This window comes from Nilaparvata lugens, chromosome 3 (genome assembly GCF_014356525.2).
Source record: "Nilaparvata lugens isolate BPH chromosome 3, ASM1435652v1, whole genome shotgun sequence".
NCBI classification, from domain to species: Eukaryota; Metazoa; Arthropoda; class Insecta; order Hemiptera; family Delphacidae; genus Nilaparvata; species Nilaparvata lugens.
The window spans coordinates 7,929,474-7,955,579 of NC_052506.1; the positions used below are offsets into that span (position 1 = coordinate 7,929,474).

Sequence of the window (26,106 nt, forward strand, 5' to 3'; positions counted from 1 at the left end):
GCTGAACGACATTAAAAGAATAATTCATCCTTGGCTGAAACAGCTGAGACTTTCGTCGTCTGTGGATAGTAAAAAGTGAGCGAGTGATTTTGTGGAAAGTCAAAATATCGCATCCCCGAAATTCATAAGCTGACGTATAGCCAGGTGTAAAATATGAACACGATCATTTTAGAGAATTGTGTTCTGTTTATGAATAAATGAAAATAACGAGCGAAGCTCGGTGCCCCGATATTTGTTTGTAATACGTCGAGCCTAAAGAAGTGAATATTACAGTGAAGACCTGTTATTATGTACATTGGTTGCTGCTCATCTGGAAAATGCCAACCCACATTATTTTAAGTATGAAAAATCTGGTGTGGCGCACTCACACAACTTTCCTTGCCGTTATGAAAATTTATCACCTGACGCTAGTGTTCACGCGCATCTCTAGTCTACTTATAAACAAAGATCTGAGCCAGCTGGTGACAGGACAATAACGCTGGAGACATACGAGGTCTGCTATCTCTTCATAGTGAATCATTTAATAGAATCAACAGTTGCCAACAGTTTGCAATTGGATAATCACATTTTCTCGAATTTCGTGCTTATTTTCAATTTAAGATGAAAATGTTACTGAACATAATTGTAGAGATTCCCATGCTCAATCTTTTTCACTCGAAATTTTTTGTTTAAATTGTATCTGAAGCCTGATAATAAAGAATCTAAAATCAAACTTTGCATAGATGGGGTGGAGCTCCTGGAATTTTTACAGATATGAGACTTGTGACAGTTGATAGAGCTTATCAATGACTATTTTAGGTATAAATTTGATCAAAATCGTTGGAGCCGTTTTCGAGAAAAAAACCCTGTTTTTGACATTTTTGCCATTTTAGCCGCCATCTTGAATTGCATTTGATCGAAATTGTTTGTGTCGGATCCTTATAGGGGAAGGACCTTAAGTTCCAAATTTCAAGTCATTCCGTTGATTAGGAGATGAGATATCGTGTACACAGACTCAAGTCATTCCATTGATTAGGAGATGAGATATCGTGTACACAGACTCAAGTCATTCCATTGATTAGGAGATGAGATATCGTGTACACAGACGCACATACACTCATCACACACACACACACACACACACACACACACACACACACCACACACACACACACACACCACACACACACACACAACACACACACCACACACACACACACACACACACACACACCACACACACACACACACACACACACACACACACACACACCACACACACACACACACACAACACACACACACACACACACACACACACACACACACACACACACCACACACACACACACACACCACACACACACAACACACACACCACACACACACACACACACACACACACACACACACACACACACACACACACACACACACACACACACACACACCACACACACACACACACACACAGACCAATTCCCAAAAACCACTTTTTTGGACTCAGGGGACCTTGAAACCTATAGAAATTTAGAAATTGGGGTACCTTATTTTTTTCGGAAAGCAATACTTTCCTTACCTATGGTAATAGGGCAAGGAAAGTAATAGAGATCAAATAAAAACGTAAAAAATGAAGTCAGAATTGGAATTGCTAGCCCACATTTTTTCAGTATGAAAAATAAAATACTTATCAATATAAATTATGATGGTTGTCATTGGCATTGTCATACGAATACTAGTATCATTAACCTCTTCGTTTAGGGAAAGTGATTTATCTCTTTGTAAGATAATTCTATTAGGTATACTCTCTTAGGTTTACTAATAAAACTCAATTTTTTCTTATAGAAAACAAACAATTACTGTACTATTGTACATTCATTTATTTCTATTATTCACATTCGACCATTTATGGCTTAAGTTAGCAGTTAACTTAAGTTTTGATGAATTTTAAATTACAGAACCTTGTTGAGAAATTTGTCATGAATGCACTTAACTGACCATAAAAATCAATAATAGTTCCTGCTAGTACAAGTCAGATGTACGAGAATCTTGTTACATAATACTGAACCTCCAAAATGAGCATTACTTTCAATTTACTACAAGAAACTAACCAGCTATCAGGTATTAAAGTTAAGTGTCCATGGATCCTGTTACAGTACTTTATTGACTGAAGATCAGAGATAACTGAGCTATTTCGTAACTGCTGAAATGTGTTTTACCCTCCCATGGCGGTTATAGCGGAGCCGATTTTTATAGCCAACTGAAATCCTAGAAAACAAGCTACATTGACTTTTTCAATTATTGTAAGAACTGTTCAACCTTACAGTATTGTCGTTGTGCAACTGTTATTATTTAATAATCTGTTGTTTTTTACAAGAATCGCAATTTAATGGGTGCCAATAGGTCTTCAACTTCATGGTTCATAGAAAATAACTGTATTATTGAATGAGCGAAGCGAATTCTATGTTTCAAGTCAATCGGCGTTTGTCTGTTTGTTTGTTTGTACCGCAGTTACAGTCGCAGTCATGGCCCGATTTGGATAAAATTTGGTATACAAGTACTTTGAAACAAGGCGCAGAAACGTATGTATTAAAATTTTTTAATTCATCCCCGTTTCAAGATGGCGGCACTTTATTCGGAAATTTTACCCTAAAAATCAACCTAACTTTTCAATACTTTATCAGATCAGGTTCAAATTCGGCTCATTCTTCTCAGCTTCTTAAAGCGGTGTTATATCATGTATCACATGTTGAAAATTTTCTAATTTTTGGAATTCGATTTTTTTTTACAAGTCCCAATCCAAGTTTCAGATTTTTTATTTTTTCAACCGTGCTTCCGAGCTCAAAAGTGTAGACGACCTTTATTCTTCAGCGCTCCAAGGTGGTCTTATTTCATATATCACATGTACAAAATTTTGAAAAATTATAATTCGATAATTCCCCCCCCCCATCCAAAAGTCCCAAATTTCAAGTTTCAGATTTCTTATCTCTTTAACCGTGCATCCTAGCTCAAAAATGTAAAGAACTTTTATTTCTCAGCGTCCACCACCGATCCTATTGCATTTATATCATCATACTCTAAATCCAATTTGTATGTGTGTTTGTGTGTGAATAGGCGGGCGTGTGTAAATAGTGATTTTAGTGAGTGTAGCGAATTCTACTGTTCTCTGAACTACTAGTAATATAATGGACAAAAGTCCATTGTACAGTATTATAGTACGGTTTTTCACTCAGCCATTTACTATGATTGTCATATCCCATTCATGGAATGGATAAATGGAAATATTCCCAGAAATCTAAGAATAATATAAATTCTAAATTGGGAATTTGTGACATTCCACCACCACTAAATCTGTAAATAATTCGTATTTTCTTGGCAACTGATAATTTTTATCTAGACAGTTTCATGGGTAATCTCTATTTTTATGTCGCATTGAAGTACACAATAAGCATTGTCACTTCGATGGCTGAAGATAATATTGAGTTATTGCATCACCTTACATTGAACAGTGCAAAGTCATGAGTATTATGCGAAGGCCAAATGTTACGTAGTGCTTTTTCATCTTCTTTATGTATTTCTACCAATTAGTCAAATCCTTTCTAATTGTTTGAGTAGATGTCTATCTTTGTTGCATTCATTACTAGTTCGAATAATTGAGATTCCCAGTAATTTGAATTTTTTAGTCTATATGTATTTCTACCCAATTAGTCAAATCCTTTGTAATTGCTCAAGTAGATAATCTATCTTTGTTTCATTCATTACTAGTTCAAATAATGGAGATTCCCAGTGAAGTTTGAATTTTTCAGCCTCGCAAAATACGAGTTTCATTTTCTTTTATAACTTTTTCCATTATTCAACCTTTATTACCATCACGAATCAATCCAAAAACACCTTTGGCCTAATTATAACATGAAATCGTAATTTTTCGCTTTTGAAATAATAAGTTTTTCATTTTCTTTTATAGTGTTCCCATTATTCAACCCTCATTTCCATTATATACCAATTTAAAAACACCTTTGGCCTAACTATAACATAAAATTGTACAATTATTAGTAGAATTGATGGTGATGTTGTGAAATCTCTACATAAAAAGAAAACAAAGATATTGTCAAATTTCACTAAAAATTTATTAAAAACTTTAAAACAGAACCATGTCAGTACAGCTGATGATGCGTTGGAACCATGGTTCTGTTTTAAAGTTTTTAATAAATTTTTAGTGAAATTTGACAATATCTTTGTTTTCTTATTATTAAAATTGTACAATTTTAATGAGTTTTTCATTTTCTTCTATAACTTATACCATTATTCAACCGAACACTTTTGGCCTAATTATCACACACTCTTTCATTTTTGAAGATGTTTTCAGTTCCTACACAGATAATAATTTTTTGGTAGTTTTAGGCAAAAATAAGAACAATGGACGCTATGGGAGTTTTGTTAATGAGAATAATCAGGTGTCAGACGAACGGTAAATGTTTGTTTACAGCCCATATAACATCGGTTTCAACATGAATTAACCAAGCTTTCTAATATGTGCGCCTATCAGTATTTAGCACAAGTCCATCTGAGCTTCACTTATTAAAGCGTGGACCGTTACTCATTCCAAAAACGTTGCTTCTTTCTCTTGCAGAATTATTTGAAGGAAGTGTGTGGAAGTGTGTGATAAGCTTGAGTAAACACTGGTGGAGTGTAAATAACAGTAATTGCGTTTTTGGCTGATTTGCATGAATGGCTCCCATGAGTTTGTTGGGGAATGAGCAAAATATGAAGGAATGCAGATCTAGGTTTCTTATTAGAAAAAAATTGAATAAACACGGTATTCCAATCTCAGTTGAAAGCCTGATGGATGTAGATTCTAGTTTAGCACCAGAATTGAAGGCTTAAATTTGAAAGTAGTACTCTATTCATTTATCAATTATTGTCTGGAAAATTGAAGAAGTTTTGGGCAATAGCTTGTTTTTTCTTTTCCGAGTGATGTATTATTTTTGCTAACCTAATAAATAAATAATAAAACTGTGTTTTCTGTCATTTCGTTAGAAGTTTATTATTAAAAGTTGCTTATAATATTTTATATTTTTCTTCCGTTGCTAGGAAGTTTTCTATAAATTTTCTCATTTCTCTTTCTTCATCTATATATATATATATATATATATATATATAAAAGTGAAATGGCACTCACTCACTGACTGACAGACTGACAACTGACTCACTCACTCGCAGAACTAAAAATCTACCGGACCAAAAACGTTCAAATTTGGTAGGTATGTTCAGTTGGCCGGCCCTTTAGAGGCCCACTAAGAACAGATTTGGAAAAATTTCCAAAGATCCGCCCAAAATCTGCGTTTTTTAACGATTTATCAGCTTTATCGAGTACAAATGAACAGAAAATGTTCAAATTTAGTACAGAAGCTCAGCTAGGGTGCAATAATGTTGTGTTAAAAGGAATTTGAAATAACGTCATAGATACGCCAAAAATTAGCGTTTTTCCTGCGTTTTTTTGCTCTTTCTCAGATTTATCGAGAACAAATGAACAGAAAATGTTCAAATTCAGTACCGAAGCTAAGCTAGGGTGTAATAATGTTGTGTTAGAAGGAATTTGCAATAACGTCAAAGATACGCCCAAAATTAGCGGTTTTCCTGCGTTTTTTGCTCTTTCTCAGATTTATCGAGAACAAATGAACAGAAAATGTTCAAATTTAGTACAGAAGCTAAGCTAGGGTGTAATAATGTTGTGTTAGAAGGAATTTGAAATAATGACAAAGATACGCCCAAAATTATCGGTTTTTTGCGTTTGGGTGATTGAATCGAGCGAGGAGAGGAAGTACTTTGACTTTCTGATGGAATGAAGCATGCTCAAATCAAAATTGCAGGCGAGCCAAGCGAGCCCGCTGATCTCATTTTTGGACGATCCAGTCGGGGGTCCAGGGGGCGGAGCCCCCTGGCTAGACGGATATGGCGAGCGCAGCGAGCCTGACGGCTAGTCATTTATATTTCCTCCATTCCAATTTGTATTTCCTTTTCTCTCATACGTCTTCTTCCTCCATATTTCCTCATCTTATTGACATTATATATTCATATTCGTTGTTTCTAACCTATTGTCTATGAGATTGAACACAATAGAAGAAATTTGTTATAAGATGATGAGTGAATACCGAAATCTAATAGGATACATATTATACTATGTGAGATTATTTGCAGGTTAAAGTACCACATACAATGTTGAATGAAAAAACTACAGATTTATTGATACTTATAAATTAAAAAAAAAAAAAATCACATACAATACTGCTAATTTGAAAGAAATGAAGACTAGTCTCGGAATGTCCCTAGTATCATATATCTAGTAAATTAAGATGCAAGGTATCTTGTAATGCTACTCACTATATTATTTTTTATTGAATAATCAACTAGTAGATACTGTTCTATCACAGAATAAAAATATACCATTACTTCTTCTTGAAGAAGTTTCCTTATCCTGTGCTTCTCAGCGTACATTATCATCATAATAAAGTATTATATTCAAGGCCTCTAGTATTTCATATACTACAGTACATAAATCCTATATATTCAGGCCTCAGTAGATTGATCTTTTTTACTTTCCTTGCCCTATTACCATAGATGAGAAAAAAGTTTCGGTACCCTAATTTCAAGTTTTCTATACGTTTCAAGGACCCCTTAGTCCAAAAACATGATTACTAGTAGTTCTGTGAACAGTAGACCTCGCGCTCAGTAAGTTACATTGACCTGTTGTTGTTTTCTCAAAAATTAATAAATAATTTATCAATTTTAAATGTCTAGAAAAAATCCTAAATAAATATAGAGCTTTCTGTCCTATCGTACCGTGACGTGTCGTCCCGGAATGTGAGTGTGATCGCTGTTATCAGGTCTGGCTGCAACTGTCTACAACGTTGATGGAAAGATACATTATCAAGATGTTCGATGTTTTTGAACGGGTAGTATTATAAATAGTCAACTGTCTACTATCGTTGATGAAAAGATACATTTTTAAGATGTTCGATGTTTCTGAACGGGTAGTATCATAGTCCACTAGACAGCTGAATTATGATGAATAATTCTATAGTCTGATTTTTACGGTAATATTGGCGTATGAAGGAGGCTCCTTTTTCCTTTTATATTATCCTTGAAATGCAAAATTTTCAAAAACCTTGTATATACGTCGACGCGCAATTTAAAAAGGAACATAGCTGTCAAATTTCATGAAAATCTATTACCGCGTTTCGCCGTGAATGCGCAACTTAAAAACATATAAACATAATTATAAACATTAAGAGAAATTCCAAACCGTCGACTTGAATCTTAGACCTCACTTCGCTCGGTCAATTAAATGAAAAAGACTAAGAAATTGTCAAAAAACCACAGATTTTTTGATACTTAGAAAGACCGATTTCGGTTATTACACCATTGTCAATCTCTGATAAACTCAAAAAAAATAAACTCTGAACATGATTTTTCTGTTTGACATTCACAGAAGTTATTGAAGTGTCAGTGGGGCACTTTAACAGTTCGTTTTTTACCTCAACTTTCGCCTTCCTTTTTCACCCACCCTATTTATTTCCTCAATTTTTTGTGCGCCTTGTGCAGCAGCAGCGTATGGTTTACGAATCAAGACGCTAAGCACAGCTGGTCCAGCAGGTGAGAGACAACGCCACAGCTGGCACAGATGGTTTTCGGAAAGATGGTTGTGGAGGTGGTGTGGTGGTAGAAAGAGAGAGGAGAGAGGAGCGTCTTGATTCGGGCAGGTGCCCAGTGTTTGTGGAAGGTAGGGAGTGTGAGCGAGAGAGGCTGTGGTATGAGCTGGTGTGATTGACAGAGAGAGATACAGAGTGAGAGAGTATCTGTGAAAGAGAGAGAGGATGTCCTCGAGCACCTCGCGTTGGAAATCCCGGTTGAATCGCAGCCAGTGCTTGATCAACCGGCGTAGAAGCATCGTCTACTCCTCTCCCAGTTCTCGCGATTTGTTGTAGGCTTTTGAGATGACCTCCATCTCCAGTCAGCATACCACCAGTTGCAGAGACTAGGCGCCACATATCTAACAACTCCCACCGATAAGCTCGACCGCCGAACGTGACATACAGTGCGTGTAGCTCGCGATAACGCCATGCTAACCGATTACTAGGACTGTGAACCTGTTAGTGTTGTGTGTGAAAATGCTGTGCACTGGTAGTTTCAGACGCAAGGAGCGTCCTAAGTTGAAGTGTAGGGAGGATGTGAGACGGAGGACTCTGTCGGGACCTATCTCGAACTTGGGGTTGGGGGCTGTGCCTCCCGTGGGGGCGGTTGGGGGCAGCCTGGGGGCCGAAGTCTACACCAAACGAAATGGATCTCATACACTTGTCGTGGTGTGTAGTCCGCCCTGTGCTACGCCTCCTATGGTTAGTCCTTTTTAAATTATTTATTGAGTCTTCTGATTGTTGTAAAGTTATTTCATTGATGATGTAATTGATGAAATTCAATTATTGTGTCAATTCAATTCTTTTTAAATTCTTTATTGAGTCTTCTGATTGTTGTTAAGTTATTTCATTGATTATGTAAATTGATGAAATTCAATTATTGTGTCAATTCAATTCTTTTTAAATTCTTTATTGAGTCTTCTGATTGTTGTAAAGTTATTTCATTGATGATTTAAATTGATGAAATTCAATTATTGTGTCAATGATTTCTTTTTAAATTATTTATTGAGTCTTCTGATTATTGTAAAGTTATTTCATTGATGATGTAAATTGATGAAATTCAATTATTGTGTCAACTCAATTGCAGTCAATTCAATTACCATGTCTTATGATTGCGGTCAACTTATCCCGAAAATGTTACCTGAGCACAATTAATTTCTTCAAAAGAGCGTTTAGATTGCAATTTTTCCTATTGTAGCAACATTTACTTCAATTTTAATTTTAAATTATTTAAATGTTGAGAAGTAATTTTCTTTATGCTGAAGACATAATTTCATTTCATTATTGTGTCTCTTCATTGCGGTCAACATTTTAAAAAATTCTTTATTGATTGATAGATAAAGTTATTTCATTGATGATGTAAATTGATGAAATTCAATTATTGTGTCAACTTATTGCAGTCAATTCAATTATCATGTCTTTTGATTGCGGTCAAATTATCCCGAAAATGTTACTAGAGCATAATTAATTTCTTCCAAAGAGCGTTTCGATTTTAATATTTCCCATTATAGCACCATTTACTTCAATTTTAATTTCAAATTATTTATTGTGTCATTTAAATGTTGAGAAGTAATTTTCTTTATGCTGTAGACATAATTTCATTTCATTATTGTGTCTCTTCATTGCGATCAACATTAAAAAAATATTTATTGACTGATATTAATTAATATCAATATTAATTATTAAATAATCGAATTTTTACAGAGCAGATAAAATTTCCATTGAAAATTTCACATTTCACTATTGGTACTTCAAATAAACTGTTATTTGTTATTACTTCCTGCTGTTCAATCATTACAATTCAGATTTATTAAAGGGGTTCTACATCTCTGATACTCCATAATCAATTGATTCATATTATTCTTTATTATACAACATCATCAAAATGATAGGGAGAGGAAAAATAAGGTAACCTTGTGCTATTCCTCTCCCAAATTTAGATAAGGTTACACATAGTCCGAAATAGGTTAAGTCTTGTTGTTTAAAATGTTTTATAAGCCTTCTTAATTTTGACAAAGAGCGTTTCAATTTTAATGAAATCATTTACAGTTCAGGACTGCAAAATTATTGTCCATCCAAAAGCTGCGTTTACACCAAAGTTATTGACAAAATTTTAATATCTTAATCCCTATAGATTCTATTAGATTGAACATAACTTATCATACACATGATGAACATATGTGATGAACATTGCATCATACAAGAATTACTTTCAAATAATTCGGCCTAAGATGCGTTTACACCAAAGTTATTAACAAAATGTTGATAAGATAATCCTTATAGATTCTATTAAATTGAACATAACTTATCATACACATGATGAACATATGTGTATGATAAGTTATGTTCAATCTGATAGAATCTACAAGGATTTTGTTATTAACATTTTGTTAATAACTTTGGTGTAAACGCAGCTTAGGCCGAGTAATTTGAAAGTAACTCTTGTATGATGCAATGTTCATCACATATGTTCATCCTGTGTATGATAAGTTATGTTCAATTTAATAGAATCTATAAGGATTATCTTATCAACATTTTGTTAATAACTTTGGTGTAAACGCATCTTAGGCCGAGTAATTTGAAAGTATTAAAATTCTTGTATGATGCAATGAGGATTTACAATTTTCATAGATGAATTTTTTAATCAATTCATAATGATAATAATTAGGATATTGGTTGTTATATCAGTAGTAGTGGTCATGGTATTAAAAGTCTACATTACTCTCTTACTGTTAGCCCTCGTACTGTAAGTCTTCTCAATGTTTATAATTTTCATTTTTGGAAGCTTCATGATTCTCTTCATTTTGTCAGAAATTGAAACTCTCACTTCATTTTCAAATTGGTGCAAATTTTCACTGTCGAGCAGCCCAACACAACTGTGTTTAGTCAACAGTAAATAGCGGTCAAAAATATGAATAAAAATATAAATCTAAATACCCGATTTAAAATTTTTTACTCACTTACAAAGGGTACTTAGATTTCTATTTTTATTCAAGTTATATTCAAGAGTAGCCCTAAAGAAAAAAGACAGTCGAAAATATACTGTAGACGATGTCTATAGGTGCGTACAGATTTACGCGCCGCGAACATGAGCAATTCTCTTTTAATCAGCTGGTGCCAAGCTTTTTATATCTATATCTTATACCGTTTCTGTAAAAATACAGATATAGTCAGCTGATTAACAGTGAATTGCTCATGTTCGCGGCGCGTATATCTGTACGCACCTCAATGATGTTCCTGTGCATGATCTTTAAAAAATTATTCAACTTTACTTGAAGAAGACACAATGAGTTATAAATTGAAAACTCATTTAAATTCTACAATTCATTACCTTCAAAGGGGAAGTGATTGGATGGCTAGAACTATTCATTTACCAAGATGTTGTCTTTTGTTTCATCTCATTTTAAATTTTATTTTAAAAGGCAGCTTGTAACGACTGTAATGACTTCACCCTTTTCCCAGTCCGCTATTGTTGACAATAATTTATTCTTTTTCTTTAAAATGATTCTATTATTGATATTAGAACAACTGTGAGTACAGTATATGTGTATGTGAAAGCAAGGTCGTTTTCAAGGCTGTAAGTTGTTTTAACCACTTACAATAAACCTGATACCTGCTAAGAAAATGTATTCAAATGGCGTCAAATGAGATTATCAAGATTAGAACAAAAACTCTAAGCTTCGGCTTGAACTCAGTTTTTCTCTAAAGAATAATATGTTAGATGATATGAATGATTTGATAGTATGGTATGAGATGTTGTGGTATTTCTCCATAATTGAAAGACGTTGATGTTGTCAGTACCACTATATTTGTTCAAAAATTAATTCACATTACAGAACCAGGTTTCATGGTAACACCTACCACATCTTCAGCTGAACTAATGTGTTTGTGTTTGTGTTATTGTTGAAGGAATAGGAAATACAATTTTGTTCCTTCAACAATAACAAACAACATTAGTTCAGCTGAAGATGTGGTAGGTGTTACCATGAAACCTGGTTCTGTAATGTATACTTGTAGTTCTGTGAACAGTAGACCTCACGCAGTATTCTCATCCACAAGTACCTGATTGAAACTATAGACCTTATTGAAATACAGCAATAGACTGGCTTCTCCACAATCATCTGTGTAATCACTTGTCAGCTGATTTATGATGAATAATTCTATAGTCTGATTTTTAATCTAATATTGGCGTATGAAGTAGGCTCCTTTTTCCTTTTATATTATCCTTGAAATGCAAAATTTTCAAAAACCTTGTATATACGTCGACGCGCAATTTAAAAAGGAACATACCTGTCAAATATCATGAAAATCTATTACCGTGTTTCGCCGTAAATGCGCAACATAAACATTTAAACAACCAAACATTTGAACATTCAAACATTTAAACATTTAGACATCAAGAGAAATGCCAAACCGTTGGTCGACTTGAATCTTAGACCTCACTTCGCTCGGTCAATTAATTTTTGAACAAATATAGTGGTATTGACAACATCAACGTCTTATTCTTTCAATGAATGATATGAATGAATGTTTCTCCATAATCAGACAACACTTTCAATAAATTTTATCAATGTTTAAAAAGTGACACTGATTCAACCAATAAATCTGACACTCATTGGACTCATATACGTCGGTAAATCCCAAGGATGGTATAAATCCCAAGGATGGTATCTATACACTATTCTTGGGTAAATCCAACCAATTGATTCTATTGTCAGTTTGGGCTTGGAAATCTATTACATAACAGTTTTTATGGTTGGGGTGGACGGATATGACTTGAATTGATGATCATAAGTGACTAAGGTGAACTCATGACTTGAGTTCATAAGGGTGAAGTCAATATCATTTTTTATTAAAGGGGATAAATAGGTTGCTTCAATCGCCAACCTCATTGAGTAAGTTGATAGGTCTTTTGGTACACTGAGTTTGTACATGATGCATCACAGTTTGTTCGAAACTGATATTAAATAATAATTGAAAAATATGATTTAATATAATTATTCTCGGGCCACTCCCTTGTTTCGGATGGACACGTTAAGCCGTCGGTCCCGGCTGCCTAAAAAGCAGTCGTGAGGTCATGTCAGAGGCCCTGAAATTGATCAGTTGCGACCTGAAAACCAGACTCTGACACCAGACATGAGCCAGCCAGGTCACTCGATATTATTATTATTAATATAATTATAATTATTTATAATCGAAATTGAGATGGGTGTGATATATAGGTGTGGTTTTTGTTAATGTTTGATGTATATATTTTTTTGGTTTTTGTTGATTCGAGTTGAATCTAAACCTTATCTTAGGCTTATATTTTGGTTGAAATCACTGATAAAATTTGTTACAATTCTTGTTTCTCTTTCAATCGTCGTGATGATGTAATGACAATCAATGATAATGATGCATGACCATCAATAAATGATGTAATTTTCATTCATTCAAAACAAAATTTCTTTTATACTCTTATTATCTTGTTATATCCTACCAAAATATTACTTTCCTAACTATAACCACGGAGTAATTGACAACGGTGTTACTCTTTCTCTTTGTTGTTTCTCTTTTTTGTGATATAAAGCTCCAGACAGATCTAAATCAAGGACTGTACTGTCTAATAAACCATAATAACATTTAGTTATAGAGTCATGGAATTGCACAATAATTGGGAACAAGAGTATTACTAGTTATAAAAGAAGATAAAATTTGTGAGAGTGTTACAATACGTCAATTTATCACAAAAATAGTTAATTCTTCACAAATAGTAGCTAATTTTTTTGAATAAAGGGAAAACAAGAATTAGGAATCGAGGGTGTAGATCAGAAATCACAAATTAGGAGGTTGAGTAGAACGGTTACAGTAGACCAATTTCTGATACAAATAGGAGTGAAGTCTTTTATGGCATTGTTTTTAATAATTGAAAGCGAGGGTGTAAATAAAGGAGTAGGAAACGATTGTATAAATTGGAAATCATTAATTAGGAAGTGTTTGAAATTGTTACAATAGACCAATTTATGATACAAATAGGAGTGAAGTCTTTTATGGCATTGTTTTTAATAATTGAAAGCGAGGGTGTAAATAAAGGAGTAGGAAACGATTGTATAAATTGGAAATCATTAATAAGTTAGTGTTTTAAATTGTTACAATAGACAATGTTTTTCTGATGATATTTTTTCTGATTCAATATTTTTTCTGATGAAAAAATAGTGATTTCTTCAGAGGAAGGTATGAGGAAGCGAGGGTTATTACCGTCTTGTTATACAGTACTCACCTCTTTTTCATGAAAGAATTTTGTTGTAGAGAGAGTGAAAAAGAGATAAAGAGAGAGAGAGAGCGAGAGAGAGAAAAAAAAATTAAAGCCGGAAGAGTGCAATGCAAACTGAATGGTGTTCACAGTTGTAGTAAGCTGCATCCTTATTTTTATTCCTGCATCCATCCTTATTCAAAGCCCTAAAACGTAAGACTAGGAAAAGGATTCATCCTCCCTCAGCACCCTTCCCCGCCCTATTGCTTCCGGGACACCTGGTCTCAATCGACAATATTAGGAACCTAGAGGGGTAATAATACTCACCCTCCACAATAGGCTTAGAATTTCTTTTAAGGATTATTAAGTTTAATTCTTCGTTAGATTTTTAGATTTTTCAAATGAAACTCTTATATTCTTCTGAGATTCATGATTGAATAAATTAAATTCCCCGGATACTCTGCATTTACATTAATTTGTTTTGCAATTTTCCAAATGATTATAAATTCCAGGTTCAATTTGATTAATGTTGTTATAAAATTTTTATTAAAGTGTTGACATAACCTCATTCAGACTATTTTTATCAAAATTAGGGAGAGAACAGTTCTGGGTTTATCCTATTGATTCTGTTCCAATCATTAATTTGATATTGTGATTATGGAATGGAATAAATAAATAAAATATCAACTATTAAGCAGATGTTTTGTCCTTACCCAGGTAATTATCATAACACCGAGTACTAGAACATGTTATTTTTTATTTTCTTACATGATATTATTATTTCTTTTGCATGTCAATATGAAAATTGAAAAGTTCAAGAAAGTCATGCCAATCGACCGTTATTTGATTTCATAATAAATTCTCAAATTTAAATTTCATAGATAGTCCAGTCAATATAGACATAAAAAAGGGGGTGTGCTTGCAATTTATATTGTAGTTCTGATTTTTAATATATTATTTGGGTACCTACATAAGAGAAGTCCAGAACCAATTTCTTCATGCAAAATTTCCTTGTGCTAGATACAGAGTGGCCCAAAAACCTCGTATTTTCGGCTCATTTTACAGTTTACAGCTATTTCTGCCAAATCTCGTAATCGGACAGAAAAATTTGATCTCGCCTTTTTTTGTATAGATTTTAAAATTGTGAATATAATGAGATCATACGGAACTCTCCATCTCCAATGAGTACTGAGTTATGATTTTTCAAAAATGAGTGAAATTTTAAGAAAAAATCAATTTTGATGAATTTTAGTTTTTGATCAACAATATCTCCCGATTGTTACCATTTAGATGTATGATTCGAAATCCCTTTTGGCGTATTTTTGTGCTCTACAATCTTAGATCAGTTAGAGCGCTCCATCTCATGTAGATTTCCAGGTACACTTGACAGATTGTAGAGCACAAAAATACGCCCAGAGGGATTTTAAAATATCTCATTGGAGATAGAGAATTCCGAATGATATCATTTTATTCAGAATTTTAAAATATACAAAAAAGCGAGAGCAAATTTTTCTGTCCGATCACAAAATTTGGCAGAAATAGCTTTAAGTTGGAAAATGAGCTGAAAATACGAGGTTTTTGGGCCACCCTGTATCCAGCACAAGGAAATTTTGCATGACGAAATTGGTTCTGGACTTCTCTTATGTACCCAAATAATATATTAAGAAATCAGAACTACAATATAAATTGCAAGTACATCCCCTTTTTATGTCTATATTGACTCGACTACATGTCAATTGACTTGATTTGATTTCATAATCAATTCTCAAATTTAAATTTCATAGACCAATTTTTTTTGTCTTAGCATGGAATACCTACAATTCATCTATGAATTTTCATCACCGACTAAATTTTACCATCACTGCATTCAAATTTCATACTCAATAACAGTAAAATAGAATTGATAGGTGATAGACTCACTCGACTGAGTCTTGGTGCCAATACAACATTCGAATTTCCGATTTCTTATAGATTGAAACTTTACAAGTCTTTGTTTGGGACTCCGGATCCCCAGGTTGGACCTAGAATATTAAGTAGCCTCAAGTTCTGTCAGACATTCGAATAACCAGCAATGTTTGTGAAAGACCGACAGGGGAATCAAAGTATTCAAACCACTGTCTCATTTGAGTAAAGGGTCTCCATCAGGCTAGGCACACACCAGTTAGTCAAGACAAGACAAGACACGTTTAGTCACAAGAAGGAAAGAATGAGTTAGATAAGAAGATAATGATGAAGAAGATTAGCAATAAAAATAGATTATAAATAAAATTAGAAGATGATGAATAAGAAGGAGAAGAAGAAGAAGAAGAAGAAGAAGAAGAAGAAGAAGAAGAAGAAGAAGAGAAGAAGAAGAAGATGATGAAGATGATGATGATGATGATGATGATGATGATGATGATGATGATGAAGATGATGAAGATGATGATGATGATGATGATGATGATGATGATGAAGATGAAGAAGAAGAAGAAGATGAAGAAGATGATGAAGATGAAGATTTTTTTTTGTTTTATTTATTGTTAAAAATACTACAATCATAATATAATTATGAAGATGAAGAAGATGAGAAAGGAGATGATAAAGCAGTGGAAGAAAACGATGAAGATAAAGAGAAAGAAGATGATGAAGAAGAAAATGATGAAGAAGAGGAAGAAGAAGAATGAGGTGAAGAAGAAGAAAAAGAAATTAGTAGAAGAATACGACGAGTGTTTTGATCAAATAATAGAGACACACCGAAGCTGCAGTGAGGTGTTGTTGTTAATAATTCATGGGACGAAAAACGAAGAGAACGACGATGAAGAAGGAAAAGAAGAAGAAGAAGAGAAGAAGAAGAAGAAGAAGAAGAAGAAAGAAGAAGAAGAAGAAAGAGGTGAGACCGATCCGCGCTGCTTGGCATGGTTGCGTTCAATATTTATGAAGCAGTAAAAACGTGTGTGTCTATGAAGTGATTGCTGGAGAGAAGTGGAGGAAGGAAGAAGAATAAGTAGATGAAGAAGAAGAAGGAGAAGAAGAAGTAGAAGAGGAGGAAGAAGAGAAGAAAGAAGGCACGTGACGGATGGATGGACAGAGGAGATGTTCTCCTATTAAAATAGCTGGCAGCTTCTGTATTAGCTTCCGGCCCTGAGTACAGCGTTTGCCAAAGCAAATCAAACAGAGGAACGCGGTAGGTACATGGTCTGACACCTCTGAAACTCCCAACTCAGAAACCGTGGGCGAACCAACACCTTCCAAAAACATCGAAAGTCTTAGCAGCACGCTTCTTGTTCTTGCTTTCTTTCTTCATCCTTTTCATTCTTGATTTTCCTTACCCGCCTTTTTCTCCTTCTTTACACCCTGCTTCCTGCAGTATTATAGTTATTTGTATATCTAGAGTGAAAAGTACTGTTTTTCTCCCTGAGGGAAAAGTTTGAAGCCAAAGGCAACAATTTTCCTGGGGGAGAAAAAGTATTTTTCGCTCGTGATGTACACAATATTTTTCCTCCATCTACATTTTTTTATAGAAACTGCAAATAAAATCATTTTAATAACTTATGTATTGGTGACAATGTTTCCTAACAACATAACCTAAAATCTAAAAACCGGTCGACTGATTGGCACTGCCGATTGCGCTATCTATCGGCAAAAGTTGTAACAATTATATCAGCTGAGCGGCTACCAAAAATGGCAGACTCCAGATCACGCGGTTCAGATTTGAATATTGCAAATCAAAAATATTTGTTGGCTGGTATTTTGAATAGAAAAAAATATTTTAAAAATTGTATAAATTTTTATCGTCTACTAATATTAAGAATATAATATCATACAAACATATATTTCATGAGTTGATCAAATTTCTTGTTGTGGTATTGAATTTAGTTGATTCAATGACAGACACCTGTATTACGCTTTCTCATCTGAGCTTAGACCTTCTAACCTACTACAATGTGAGTTTTTGAAATAGAGATGCTTCCCATGTTATTTAAATGTAATCACTTTTCCTCCCTAGGGAGTTTTTCCGTTTTTTACTACTGAGAGCGAAAAAGTGACTCTTTAGTATTAAGTTTGAGGGAGTACTTTAGACAGTAGGTGGAGGAAATAGTTATTAAAAACTTACGTGACCAAACAATGTGTTACAACATAATCTAGAAAGTAAACAGAAACAGCTGGCTTGTAATCACAGTTCTCCGCCGAGAGCGCTATCTGTCAGCAAAAGTTGTAACAACAATGGCCTCCACAACTACAGCTATGATGAAGTTCCCGTTTCAAATTTGATCAGTTAATGAGGAATATTCGTTGGCTGGTATTTTGAATAACATGGAATATAACAAAAATTTATACATTTTTCTAGTATAGTGATATGAAGTTTGTAATAATTTTAGCATACAAACATAAATTTCATATATTTATCAAATGTCTTGGTTGAGGTTTTGAATTTAGTTGGTTAAATGACTACTCTATATGCTTCCTCATCTGAGCTTAGACCTTCTAACCTATTTTAAATGTACGTTTTCAAAATAGATATGCTTCCCATGTTATTGAATGGAGTTACTTTTACGCTCTAGGGAGTTTTCGGGTTTTTTCTTCCCGAGAGCGAAAAAGTGACACTTTAGTATTATGTTCCAGGGGGGTAAAGTAAGCACTTTGGATAGGAGGTGGAGGAAAAATCTGTTTTCCTCTCTATTCTTCTTTATTACCGGTTACCAAGTTTTGCTCTAAAGAACGAAGCCTTAGGCTAGGTGCACACCAGTTAGTCAAGACAAGACAAGACAAGACACGTTTAGTCACAATACTTCACATAGTTGCTTATGAAGACATGTCTAATTGCAATGACTTATCAGTGTGAGTTGCGTCATAAGCAACAATGTGAAGTATTGTGACTAAACGTGTCTTGTCTTGTTTTGACCAACTGGTGTGTGCCTAGCCCAAGGTTGAGCACACACCAGTTAGTCAAGACAAGACAAGACACGTTTAGTCACAATACTTCACATAGTTGCTTATGACGCAACTCACACTGATTAGACATTGCAATTAGACATGTCTTCATAAGCAACTATCTGAAGTATTGTGACTAAACGTGTCTTGTCTTGACTAACTGGTGTGTGCCTATCCTTTGCTAGGCACACACCAGTTAGTCAAGACAAGACAAGACACGTTTAGTCACAATACTTCACATTGTTGCTTATGACGCAACTCACATTGATTAGTCATTGCAATTAGACAAGTCTTCATAAGCAACTATGTGAAGTATTGTGACTAAACGTGTCTTGTCTTGTTTTGACTAACTGGTGTGTGTCTAGCCTTAGGCTGGGCGCACACTAATTAGTCAAGACAAGGCACGTTTAGTCACAATACTTCACATTGTTGCTTCTGAAGACATGTCTAATTGCAATGACTTATCAGTGTGAGTTGCGTCATAAGAAACAATGTGAAGTATTGTGACTAAACGTGTCTTGACTAACTGGTTTGCGCCTAGCATAAGGTTAGGCTTTAAGGCGTTAAGGTTAGGCACATCAGACATGTACCGTCATTTCTCTCTAATCTCCTCCTTTATGTCTTTATATCCTCTTCTCTTACTCCCCTATTTCTTTTTCCCTCTCTCTTCCCTATAACTTTCCCTCTTTTCTCCTTTTTCCTCCTTTGCTCCTGATTCTCCTTCTAAACAGCCCCGCCCTCTGTCATCGCCCTCGATCACCCAGCAACTACTGCTGTGGTTGTAAAATTAGAAACTCCTCAAGGAAGTGGTGTATTATTTTTAGAGATCCTGTCGTTCTCTCTTCCTTTTAAAGAATAATAACGGCCATAAGTGAAACTGCAGCCCCAACGGTAGTCGTAAAACGAGAAATAATGGCGCTGTAAAAATATATCGTTTGTTCAATAATGCCTTTACTTGTTCGGCTAGCTGCTGAGGAGCCACTGAACTCTATACTACAGATTATGGAAAAAAATTCAATCGTCTGAATTCTCGATAGGATTGTCTATAATAATAAATATTGTTTAAACAATTTATGATACAGATGGAAATTATTAAGATATTGCATTCATTCAAATGCTAATGAATTAATATTATTTTTAAACGAGAATGAACAGCTGAGTAGTTTGATGGAAGAAGGGCCCATGTGCAAAAACCATGTTTTGAGAAAAACGCTGTCAAAGATTTCAAAGTGATTTATAGGAAACTATTATATTGTGTATCAGTTAGTATTTTGGTTAAATGAAACTTCAAAGTTTAATTTGTCTAGTAATTGTGCTACAATAACTGAGAATCACTTCCTACATTGTTTAATATTAGATAACAAACATTACAAACAGAGGCCCTTCTTCCATCAAAGTGATTTTCTAGGAAATGTTCCAAATGAAGTAGATCAACTAAGATTTTTCATTCTAATTTATTGATATGGAATAAGCTTTTAATATAAAAAATAATTTTAAAGAAAAAATCAAACATTTTAACCTAATTAACCTACTTTTTCAAACAAAATAGCACTATCAAAATGCGTTTTCAGGAACTGAAATGGAGTGGATCCACCAATGTCAGAATAACTTTTGTAACCAAGAACCGTCCCAAATGTTGAGTAACCAATTTTCACGTATTTTTGACTCAATTTCATCATGTATTTTTCGCAAACACTCCGATTTACAACAATTATTATTATTCATTGCAAATGTGTATGCCTAAATTCCATGTGTAGGAGTAGAGAACCTATGAAACCACGCTCAAACGCTTGACACTGACTTCTTAAAATCGTTGTCGCATCGTTCAGAAAAAACATAGAGGTATGAAATTTTGTAGACATATAGAAAAAATGGCGGCGAATTCAAAAAGCACTTTGACGGAAAAAGGGCCTAAAGTTCTTAGTGTCCTTTTTCCATCAAAGTCCTTTATTACATCAATTAACCTGTATCAGCAACGGCATTGTCTGTATCGGCAACGTTGTTCTCCTATCTTTCTTCACTACCATTATAACGTGGACCTCACTGGAACACAGTGATCAACTGAATTCTTTCCATATACTCTATTTACTAAATGTCACCAATCCATTTGACTTTTCAGTTATTGTGTTTTGGCTGAAATAAAGAACAATACCGTAAATAAATTTGAATTGTCTCTGCTAAAGTGAATAATAGGCTCTCATGCTAGTGAAATTCCTTTCCGAGTTACATTGGTTGTAGCGCTTGAACATTATTACAGTACTTGTGCTGAAATGGTTTGTCAGCTGAACGCTGAACGGGCAGACATGCAAATGGCCAGGTGAACCGTGACATATCCTCTAACCTTGACAGTTGTGAGCGTTTGTTCGCATGTCTATGGCTCATTAGGCAGACAAAGCGTTTATCATTGGTGGGCCAGACAGCTATCTCTGTCAGACCCGGCTGAATTACTGCTCCAATGGTTTGAACTCTTCATTTCAATGCTGGGCTCGATAATAGACAATTGTGTGCAATCAAATCGTCCATCATTTTCGGCTTTTTATAGTTTGCTTGCAAATCATAGCTTAAACTAGCGTCGATAATAGTGCTGTTATCATGATGTGGCTTGGTTAGTGATTGAATCATTCAATGTATGAGTACCGCCAATTTGTCATGGAATGCTGGATTGTGTTCATAATGAACTTTAATTTATTTACTATAGCGGTGATGAGGTTTTATAGTCTAATATCGGGGCACCGAGCTTCACTCGTTATTTTTATCTATTGATAAACAGAACACAATTCTCTAAAATGATCGTGTTTATATTTTACACCTGGCTATACATACGTCAGCTTATGAATTTCGGGGATGCGATATTTTGATTTTCCACAGAATCATTCGCTCACTTTTTTACTATTCACAGACGACGAGAGTCTCAGCTGTTTCAGCCAAGGATGAATTATCTTTTTAATGTCGTTCAGCGAGTTTTCCCAAGGATGAGACCTAGTGCAATCGAATTTTTATATCATAACCCTACTATGTTCCAAATTTCGTGAAAATCGTTAGAGCCGTTTTCGAGATCCGTTGAACATGAATAACCAGATAAAAATATAAACAGATATACAGAAATTGCTCGCTTGATATTATAATAGGATAGTGAGGTCCACGTTATAATGGCAGTGGAGAAAGATAGGAGAAAAATATTACCGATCCTCTGTCTTGTCAATGCCTTGTATAGACGGTAGCTGATACAGGTTCATTCAAAACAAAGCAGATAGCGCTATCCTTCTTCAGGTATGCAATGTTGCCAGATCTTTTTCAACAATTTAGAAATAGCAACCAAATATTTAATCTTATTTGTGAAAATTTATTTAAAAATTGTTTATCAAAAATACTTTTTTTGACGAATAAAATATAATTGTTTTTTTCCAATAAGAATGAACTACAGATGGATATTGCAATTATTCAAATGCTAATGAATTAATAATTATTATTAAACGAAAATCCAAATTAGCTCAAATCAAAAAACGAATTTTCATCTAGCTGTTTACCCTGTTGTCAATATTTGCAGTAGCAGAAGTTTTCGGGGTGATTTATAGCATTTAATTGGGATTTTCGTTTAATAATAAATATCGAGGGATCGGCTTCGATCGGAGTAAAAAAGGAAATTTCTTACGAAAGTAGAAATTATAATATATAATTTATAGTTCATACATAAATGTTCTATCTAATCACAGTGAATTGAGATCAATTCCCAGAGAAATGCAAAAATTTCTCTCACAAAGGCCTGGTTGCACAAAAGCAAATATTATATCATAATTTATCTTTTCTGTATAGGGCTACTTTTTATAGAAATAGAAAGAAAAATAGAAATCTCAGTACCCTTTATGAATTATTTAATCACAACATGTTATTATATCATAAATTTCAATCCTGATTAATTTCACGTGAACCAAATCAGAGAAGACCATTTCAAAAAGATTGCTTCTCCAATTGGTTCTACTGGAATTAATTAATCAGGAGTAAAATTTAACCGGCTTTTGTGCAACCGGCACTAAGTACCTGATTGAATGATTACAAAAGTTCAACAGCTGATTCATAATTTTATCTCAGTCCCACACACATGCACTCGCTCACTCACTTCAATCATCAACAGACGACGAAATTATCATCTGTTTTTCCAAGGATGAATAATTATTATCATTTTCATGTCCTTCAGCGAGTTTTCCCAGGGATGAGACCTAGTGTAATCGAATTTTTATATCATAAACCTACTATGTTCCAAATTTTGTGAAAATCGTTAGTGCCGTTCTCGAGATCCGATGGATATACATAACCAGATAACCATATACAGAAATTTATTTATTTATTTATTAGATAGAGCGAACAATACAATATTCGGAAAAGAAAAAACAGGCTATTGCCCAAAACTTCTTCAATTTCCTGATTTTGTCACAAATCGTCCAAATGTTATGTAGGTTATGTTCACTTCAATTTCAACACCAAATCTTCAATCTGAAACTTTCAATCTGAAACTATCAGAATAAAACAAAGAATTTCAAATTTAGATAAATTGATAATGAAACTTCCGATAAAACAAATACCAAACTTCAAATATTCACAAAATATAGAATAAAATCACTTAAATTTTGAGATCGAAAATATCACTTTCACCATAGCTAAAATTGCTCATATACGAAAATAATAGGATTAAGAATGAACTATTTCAACATTTCATCGAATTATTTCATATATAATTATATATTTTTTCACATATACCGGTATCAGAAATCATCTATAGAAGACAGTGGCAAGGCAAAAGATTGCCAACGTTGTTATCCTATCTTCCACCACTGCCATTATAACGTGGACCTCACTATAGATCAACATTGTTGCTTCCTTTTCAATCAATAATGACAGTTTAAATTTGATGTGATTCACTTTCATCTGACAGTATTCCTCATTCGTTAACACCATTGCTTGTTACTTAATCAATGCTGTCAGATTGAGATTAGCATCACAGAATAGAGCAGTAGATTATAGTAGTTTTCTCTGTTAGCATGTTTCACTCTAATCTTTGTCATCATTCTTTAAATATCAACATCATAGCTTCCGGTTCAACAATTGCTTACAGTTTATAGTGGAGTTGGTGGGTGAGCGCGCGTGTGCACGCGTGTAGGGGGTGCCGAAGTTCAGAGTGGTGACGTCACTGCCGACTGGCCTCCCCACTGATTAGGAGTTAGGAGGTCGGTGCTCTGCTAGCCTGGTTCTCGTTTTGTTTTCAGTTTCGGATCAGTTATGCGTCCGCCAGTGGCCGAACTGGTAGTAAGTAATTGTAGTCCTAATGTCGTCGGGTGTGCGTGCGGTCGTCTGTCGTCTTGACTTGTGTGCGAACCGTTTATTGAAGGTTATGTGTTGGTGTTGTTGGATCCTTGAATGAGAAGATTGTTCTAAAAGTGTACGAAAGTTTACGTTTGGATACATGAATGGAGTGAGTGTACGATCTCATTGAAAGTTTAATGTCGATGTGTTCAGATTCATGAATTGTGATTCATGATTAATGATACAAGATTCTTGAATTGTGATTCATGATCCATGAATACGATTTCAAGATAGTTCTGAAAGTGTACGAACATATAGAAAGTGTTGTGTCGTTGTGTTCGGATATATGAATGGATAGATTCTAGATGTGTACGAGCTCCAAATAATTGGTAATTATGTTTTACCACTTTATATTATTAGTACTAGATAATGTTCATCAACATTGTATGAATTAGACATCTATCAAACGGCCTGTAGATTAATGAAATTTCAATTATGATGATATATTTGTGATGCCCTTTCGGAAAATACATCTATCTCTGGTTTATCGTTCTGGTGTATCTATTAAACGGTCTGTAGATTGATGAAATTTCAAGTATGATTATAGATTTGTGATGCACTTTCTGAAAATACATCTATCTCTGGTTTATCGTTATGGTGTATCTATCAAACGGTCTGTAGATTAATGAAATTTGAATTATGATGATACCGTATATTTGTGATGCACTTTCTGAAAATACATCTATCTCTGCTTTATCGTTCTCGTGTATCTATTAAACGGTCTGTAGATTAATGAAATTTCAATAATTATCATATATTTGTGATGCACTTTCTGAAAATACATCTATCTCTGCTTTATCGTTCTCGTGTATCTATTAAACGGTCTGTAGATTGATGAAATTTCAAGTATGATTATATATTTGTGATGCACTTTTTGAAAATACAGTCATCTATCTCTGCTTTATCGTTCTGGTGTATCTATTAAACGGTCTGTAGATTAATGAAATTTCAATCATGTTGATATATTTGTGATACACTATCGGAAAAAACATATTTCTCTGGTTTTTCGATTACCACAATATAACTATTGTGTGCTCACTGTACTGCTATACAAGTATTTTGTGATATACAATGATAACAATAATCTACTGTTTTGATAACTTTATCCCATTGCTTTGTTCTCTAGTAGAGCAGAAAGTTCCAATTCTTTAAGATATCAGCTCACAACATAATATCTTTGTTGAACACATCTGGAATATTATTAAGCAATAATTCAGAATCTACTTTATTGAATTGTATAGTATGATATTGTATAGTGATAATTTTTTTAAAACTAAGGGTACTAGAAGATTTTTAAATTGATTTCATTATTATGTGATCTGCAATATTGGAAACAGTAATCTGAAGAATTGAAACTTCTCCTTTTATTTTTATCCAGTAAAGTACAACGTTTCGTTTATAAACACTGTAGTCTACAATAATCAACAGTATGGCAATCTAAATTTTTCTGTTTCTTTCAATTACAACTATCAACAATCATGGTTTTCAATAGCCTATTGTGGGACTACGGTGATATTGTGGGATTTCCAATAAAAACTAATAACAGCCCCAGTTATACAATAATTTGGGACAGTGAACTCTCGAACGTTTTCACTCAGCTCTCTCTTGGGACAGAATAATTCATTATTCATTTTATTCATTAATATTTATTTTCAATTGTTATTATTTATTGTATTGTATTGATTATTACAAATCATTGTATTATGAGTTTTTCTGATAAATAAAATCATTACCGGTATTTCATTAAAAAAAAATCAGAAGGATTCTTGTAGAGCACGAGGTTTCGTCTCAAAATATAGTATAGTATCTATAATCTATCTATATATAGAGGTTTTCTCTGTAAATAAAAATAGATATCTAAGTACTCTTTTTAAGATTATTTAGTCACTTATTCACAACATGTTTCGGCTATATGATGCCATTATCAAGTAATTC

The 26,106-nt window shown here is 34.0% G+C and overlaps 1 protein-coding gene across 1 annotated transcript in view; it reads left to right on the top strand.

Moving 5' to 3' along the window:
- Nucleotides 1-7,894: 7,894 nt before the first annotated feature.
- The window catches only part of LOC111062431 (amyloid beta A4 precursor protein-binding family B member 1-interacting protein), a 65,768-nt gene continuing 47,556 nt past the window's right edge, over nt 7,895-26,106 (top strand). Inside the window, exon 1 of the mRNA XM_039425313.1 lies at nt 7,895-8,372. Coding sequence (XP_039281247.1) covers nt 8,148-8,372 — 225 coding nt within the window. The 5' untranslated portion in view covers nt 7,895-8,147. The remainder of the gene's footprint in view (nt 8,373-26,106) is intronic.